This window comes from Triticum urartu, chromosome 6A (assembly GCF_056163025.1).
Source record: "Triticum urartu cultivar PI428250 chromosome 6A, HENAU_Tu73, whole genome shotgun sequence".
In the NCBI taxonomy this organism is placed as follows: Eukaryota; Viridiplantae; Streptophyta; class Magnoliopsida; order Poales; family Poaceae; genus Triticum; species Triticum urartu.
The window spans coordinates 600,000,795-600,007,868 of NC_141878.1; the positions used below are offsets into that span (position 1 = coordinate 600,000,795).

At 44.3% G+C, this 7,074-nt stretch overlaps 1 protein-coding gene across 1 annotated transcript; it reads right to left on the bottom strand.

Moving 5' to 3' along the window:
• Positions 1-415: 415 nt before the first annotated feature.
• On the bottom strand, positions 416-6,119 carry LOC147967083 (wall-associated receptor kinase 4-like). The gene is made up of 4 exons (XM_087529250.1): positions 5,665-6,119; positions 4,710-5,460; positions 4,468-4,632; positions 416-1,630 (listed from the first exon to the last, which is right to left on the bottom strand). Exons 1-4 carry the CDS (start codon positions 5,995-5,997, stop codon positions 621-623), a joined length of 2,259 nt encoding a protein of 752 aa, XP_087385376.1. The 5' UTR covers positions 5,998-6,119; the 3' UTR covers positions 416-620.
• Between the last annotated feature and the right edge of the window lie 955 nt (positions 6,120-7,074).

Genomic DNA, 7,074 nt, shown 5'->3' on the forward strand with positions numbered 1-7,074 from the left:
ACCACACAGCATGCTGGGTGACGCGCAGTCCTCGCTCCAGGGTTGGAGGGCGGCGGCGGCTGCGATTTAGGGTTGGAGGGTGGCGGCGGCTGCGATTTAGGGTTTCTCCCGTTCCGCTGTGGGGAGTGGCATGGGAGAGAGTCCTTTTTGATCTCCTTGCTAAGTGCACCCGAGAAGTGTTCCAGGATGTTTACAGTCAGGCTGGTTCACTCGAGACCATCTACACCAGGAAGTTAGGATGCAGTCGATGTACGGGATGTATTCAGTTGCTTATTTTGATGCATGCATATATTTACATGACGGAGAATTGTTTAATGTACTAATACTAGTTTCTTGTTGGTAAAATACATCAACTAATATTTTTTTTACTAGCCATAATGTAGGTGCATGCACTATGTACTAAATAATGACCATTCTTCAGGAATATGACAGAGGAATTTAATTAAATCGCATACATTAGGTAACTTAAAACACGCTGTTACTCAAGGAGTTATGTTACAAATTTTCTTGGAACCAAGGGAGACGTCGCCTGCTTCTACTTGAAGGAACAACAATGTAAGATAGACGTTGCCCCATCCATAGTTGCCTATCTTATTCGACAGGACATAATATACACATGTTCAAACTGGATTATGCAGGGCAAATTGCGACTTACGGGATCGATCCATTTTGAGAAGACGCTCTGCTACGTCTGTCATCCATGGTCTTTGATCCACATCAAGGTTAAGACATTCCACAGCGATCCCTGCCAAACTACCAAGAATCTCCAAATCTTCGGTTACTGCAATTTCCTTGTCAAACAACTGAGTTGCTTCCTTCTCTTTTTTGTAAGCTTCAAGGAAATTGTTTACTAAGCTACTGCTGTCGGAATGTGTGGCTTTCTTCCTACTAATAAGTTCTAAGATGACAACTCCAAAACTGTAGACATCACTTTTTTCGGTTAGTAGGCCTGTTTGTAGATATACTGGATCCACATAACTCATGTCACCAATGATAGATCCCGTGTGCTGTTTGTCTCTCGCAATCAACCTTGATATGCCAAAGTCTGAGATCTTTGGCACAAACTTATCATCCAAGAGTATATTTGCTGGTTTAACATCACCATGTAGGATCTTGGTATTGGTTTTTGAGTGCATATAAACCAGACCATCTGCTGATTCTGCAGCAATACTTAAACGTACACCCAAGTTGAGAGGCACCTTGTTGTTTCCGTGAAGAATGTCATCGAGGCTACCATTGCAGAGGAACTCATAGACTAGAATTGGGAGATCAACTTCTAGGCAACAACCTATGAGCCTAACGATGTTCTTGTGGATGACTTGAGATTGAATGATGACTTCATTTGCAAATTGTTCATTCTCTAGCACACTACCACTAATCGGCTTCTTCACAGCGACTTGTTCATTATCAAGAATGCCCTTGTAAACTTCACCGAAGCCACCTTTTCCAATAAAATTGCTGCTCTTCAAAATTGGCTTGAGCTTCTCCTTTTTGAAAAGTTTTATGAATTTTGCTTCCTCTAATGTACGCCCACCATTTTTCTCATAAAACTCTCTTGTTTTCCTTTTCTCTTTGCGAAGAAGAATAAGGAATGATAGGACTGCCATGAAAAAAATACCACCTATTCCACCTACATGGACAAGAAATAAAATGATTAACTATCACTTAATTTCCAATAATTAATCTGTCTGCAAAAGAAAATATAAAAAGATTTTTTTTTGATAATTTACTTTGAATTTTTCACCAGACAACTATCCCTGTGGGTAGCAGGCTATTTCCCTTTGTAGCTATCCCCCAAATATCCACCATCCAAAGGTACATAGGGATTTACAGAGAGTCCCCATGTGGAGTGACGGTTAGCAAAATAATTAACTGACACTATTGGACACATGAGGTCCAGCTATTGGTGACCATAAAGATGAGTTGTCTACTGATAAAAAAATAAATCTGATTATTCCCATTCAAACGGTACTATTTTTTTACAATTTATCAATGTATAGGTGCACATGTGTGAGCGAGCTGATTCCCTTGCTTTCGGAGTCAACACATGTCAATCAGTGCAACACATGTGTTGGCTTCGAAAGCAAGGGAATCAACTCAGCTTACACATGTGAATCGCTGGTCAGGCTTAGTAGGGAGTAGCAGTTTCGAGAATATATAAAGTAAAATTTAAAATTATATCGTATTCCTGCCACGGTAGCTATTTCGGCCATTTTTGGACATTTTTGGCCGCACTATTAGAAATCACAAGAAATCCCCATATTTTGGCAATATATTTTACACTGCCAATTCGAATTGAGCAAAATCGGTGTTGTTGGAAAGCACCCGACGATACCTACAACTTTCATGTTGGTGTTATCACGAAATTATGCATGGTTAAATCCCAATTTTTAGTTTAAACTTCCTGATCTACCTTTCAATCTACCAAAGTCTATCCCAGGCATCAATTCGACATCACAAATTGCATACACATATATTGAGAGAGTCTCAGCTTTGGCCCAAATCAACACAATAAATTATATGATACACCCTCTCTTTATCAATGCATATTTTGCAACGTGGTGATTCCTCTTACTCACAGTAAACGCAACACGAGTTCGAGACATTAGAGTACGCTAAGTCGACGGAGGAGTGATGGACAGATATTACCTGTGACGGTGACGAGCATGCACACACCTGTTACCTCATGGCCAACAAGGGGTATGACGACAAGAGCCCATCCGCGTGCCACCCCGGGGCCAACTCTCGAGTACGATGACAATATTTTTCTCAAAGGACAAGAGGAATGAGTACGGGAAGGGAAGGGGTATCGTGCACACGAGATTTGGGGAGAGGTGGTTGAGGAGTTAATGCCGCTGTAGTATGAGGGGTTAGAGGGGTTTATGACAAGAGGGGTAAAACGGGAAAATCACCCCGTATTTAGTAAATGCGCCACGTAATTTAGATTTTAGGGGAGCAAATTTTATGCCATCTAAACAGGAATGGAGAGAGTAGATCTCAAGCTAGACAATGCCTTTTTTTCTGCGGGGTTAGACAATGCCCTTTTTCACTTAAGAGGCAACTTCAAATCCTCACCATTGATAATTTGATATGCATCAAGGTCGATAATTTTTTTAAAGGGGTGTACTGAAGCACAACTCGTTTTGAGTCAAGAATCATGTGTGATTCCCTGTAAAAAAGAAAACAATCATGTGTGATATTCGTCATATCATATACGGTTCCTCTGGTTGGTTCTCAGACAGAGTATTCCGACGAGAGATGCGCTCCTTCATTGAGGGGGGAAATGTGAAGCCGGATGCCTTTCTTGTGGGAAAAATGAATCAATTGACCATCTCTTTTTCCAGTGTCCCTTGGCCAGATATATTTGGAATATAGTGAGTTGTAGCTTAGGAATACGTTGTGATTTCTATGACACCAATACTTGCTTCAATGTTAGGCTAAAAGAATGGGGCCCTACGAAAAAGAAACTATTTTCCATGGGTGTCGCTGTTGTCATCTGGATCATTTGGAAGGCACGCAATATCACTTGCTTTCAAAAAAAAGTGGCCTTCTGAACCCAGGTGCAGTTTTATTCAAAGTTTCCTACTGGATTAATGACTGGAGTGTATTGCAGGGGTCGAAGGATGCAACTCTGGGGCTACAACGCTGCGCAAAACTTATGGAGCGAGTCATCACTAAGATATTTCGAGCTAGGCGAAGCTGGGCGTCGTGGTTTCCAAGGCTAGAAGGGGGATGAACATGCGGTTCTGCTACTTCTTGGCTTTGCTGGAAGTCTTGGAGTTGCCAGTTGATTTCTGCTTAGGGATGTTTTGGGTCTGTAATAAGTACTCCCTCCGTTCCAAATTACTCGTCGCTGAAATGGACGTATGTAGAACTAAAATACATATAGATACATCCATATGTGCGACAAGTAATTCGGAACGGAGGGAGTAGCAAATTCGGCTGATGTAAACTTTGTAGTGTTTGCTTGGTGGGTGTTGCTCGCTATGAGCTGAGCTAGTTGGCTCTTTTAGGTCCAGTTCCGTGTTTTCTTCGTTTCCTTTCTGCTTACCCTCCCAGGATGGGGGGTGGTGCTCGAGCGGTGGTGGCGTGTTCTGGTTGTAGCTTGGATACTATTTTCGTTAATGAAAATGGGGAAGGCATCCCTTTTATTAAAAAAAAAACATAGGGCTCTGAGCATGAACAGTAACAAAAATGGTCTCGCGTGTGATTGTGACGTCCAGTATTTTTTTTTTGTAGTAGCGCGTATTGAATTAAAAATAGTAGTGGCAGTCTCTTGTAGTAGCGCGTGTTATACTAGGTAAAATGGCTAACGGGACACATCTTGATTAAGCAATATTAAGTAGATAACAAAACAATTATGTATGAACTAAAAACAGATGAATTAAAAGCTAGATCGAGATCGTGCAGTATCAGACAACAACAGGAGATGCATGGCTGTAATTAATCTATGTGGTGCATGCTTACCCAAAATCACCCGTTCTGCTAGGGGGACTTTATCCGTGCAGTTTCCGGTTTTGCCGTCGCCTTTCATTCCGGGCTTACATGGACAGTCATAGCCCCCCAACTTGTTCTTGCAGACCCCATCACTGGAGCAAGGATAAGAATCGCGGAGCTTGCACTCGTCGATGTCTGAAAATAGTAATTAAAAGGGAGAGTCTGGATATGAAAATTAGAAAACTTTAATTAATTAATTAATTAATGTGTACCTTGGCATCCATTGGTGATGTAAGGGTTGCCCTCGTAATGGTCCCAGCACTTGCAGACATAGCCATGGCCACTGGTTGCGTTGGCACAGGAGCTGTTGCCGCTGCAGGCGTAGTCCGGAGGTGGCTGCTTGCCTTTCGCCGGACATGAACCGTTCCGGATGGCAAAATCGATCACCAAGGGGACGCCCCTCGGGAATCTCTCGAGTAGCACCTCATAGCCGTACATGTCCGGTGTGGAGAAGTTGTACCATGACTTCTCCACCACCATGGCGTAAGAGCACGGATTGGTCTCAACCATGGTATTTTTCGTCTCAAATTTGAACCACATTGCAAACTGGCCGAGCGGAACCGGTTCCGGGAAGGTGGCCTGACAGCAACCCTGCCCCGAGCACGATCCGTTGGTCGCGAACTTGAGGAACTCCGGCAAGCCTCTGACTTCAGAAAGGCAGGAGATAGTAAAGTCATTTGACACGTTAGGCAATAACCACCGGTTGCTATTGATCATAGGATGGACTCTCCAGCCGACGCCGATGAGAACATTGCGCGTCGCCGACAGGAGGAACGGGCCCATCTCCTCACCCAACCACACTTGATGACACTTGGATATGTAGTCGGTAGAATTTGAATTGCACACAGATGAGACCGCGCTGTATACGCGCGCCTCACCCTTTTCAACTGATATATCGATGAGCTCCAAGGCCGTGCTATCCAGTGTTATATTTCTATCCCAATCTTGACGGTACCACTCTACCTGCATTAATTTGCAATCCAATACCAGACGTAACATTAATTAATTACAGCACCGTGTAAAAACTGTACTATTTAATTACCACATAGTAAACCCATAAGAACTACTCCTACTAGTGCTCCAATGGTACTCTTATATAAGGATTCGTAGCTAGCATGCTCCATCGATCCTACCTCTGTTTTAGCTAAGTATACTAAAACAGCTTACCTTCACGCTGTCGTAGAACTGTTGTGTCCGCTGCTCGCTGTTGGCAAGGTAGGCGCGAGGGTGATCGAAGGAGTAGTTGCAGGTGACCTGGAAACCCTCGCGGAAGCAGCCAGGCTTCATGCCGAACGGGTAGGGGATGCTCATGTTGCCGCACTTGTTGGGGCAATCCGCAAGTGTGATCGGCTGCTGCTCATCTTGTTCAGCAGCAGCAGCCTCCAGGATCAAGTGAGGAATCGCCGCTGAAAGGAGTAGGAAGAGGAGTAGGATTACTGACAGCGGCTGGGAATGGGATTGCGAGGGCGTGGTCGTGGTCATGGCCATGGCCATGGCCATGGTGCGCTCTCTTGCAAGCAAACTCGATCTATGCTGTGGATGCAAAGCTAAGCTCCGTCCAGGCTTACTGAGTTGGCTAAACTTATTGGGTAGCGTCGGCGGTCTACTATATACAGTGGACTAGTGGGCACCGTTTGGCTGTCATTCTTTGCTACTCCAGCATCTTTCATCTTCTCTCTCTTTCTTTAATCATCACTAGACAGCCGTACCTGACAGCAACAGCGATACAGTGGACTGCAATCAATCTTTTCTCTACTTCTTTAATCATCGCTTGACTGAGCGTGGCAGTAAACAAGGGAAATAGTGGACTGCAATCCATCTTTCTCTCTTTCTTTAATCATCACCTGACTGAGCCGTGGGCATCGGAAGCAGTGCGAGCTGCTGCGCCAATGGCCGCAAGTAAGGCCACATTTTCTTTACTTGGTGACGTGACTACAGTCTGTATCGTCAAATTTGACAATTTTGATCTTAGGACGAAATCAAATCACAGAATGAACTGTCCATGAAACTATTTCACGTCGCTGACCTTTTTGTGTGGCGCCCGACACGCAGGCGCCACATCCTACAGTGCAGCGCCTAGCTCTGGGGCGTTGCACCTCTGTCCACCGTGGCAGACCTGGGCCCCGCACCGAGCAATGCAGTGTCACAGAGCTAGGCGCCACACATGTAACGTGCAGCGCCTAGCGCTCGGGCGCTGCACTGTGACTTATCCAGCTGCGGCGGCCCTCTCCTCCCCCACCCACCACCAGTTACAGAAACAGATTAGAAAGGGCGGCGGCGGCCCTCTCCTCTCACCCTCTCAATCCCTTCTCCCGAATCCTTCAGATCTGATGATTTGGTCCATGGATTCCTTCACCAATCCATTCTAGAAGGCACCCTCCTCCGATCCTCTTCTTTCTATCTATATAATGTATGCTATTTTGAAGATTTTGGGGAACCCTTGTTCGATTTGATTAAATTAGAATGTTGCATGTATTAGAATCTTGCATGTACCTAATTTTGCAACCCTAGTTTAGTTGATTTTATTGAAAAGATATGGTTTGAATACATAGGTTGACATGTTATTTTATATGGAAA

Bases quoted from the DNA above. Each gene is read 5' to 3' on its own strand.
- LOC147967083 (XM_087529250.1), bottom strand. From the start codon at position 5,997: ATGGCCATGGCCATGGCCATGACCACGACCACGCCCTCGCAATCCCAT. The intron at 5,461-5,664 runs GTAAGCTGTTTT...AAATTAATGCAG, and splicing joins AGTTCTACGACAGCGTGAAG to GTAGAGTGGTACCGTCAAGA. The intron at 1,631-4,467 runs GTAAGCATGCAC...TTGTCCATGTAG, and splicing joins AGCAGAACGGGTGATTTTGG to GTGGAATAGGTGGTATTTTT.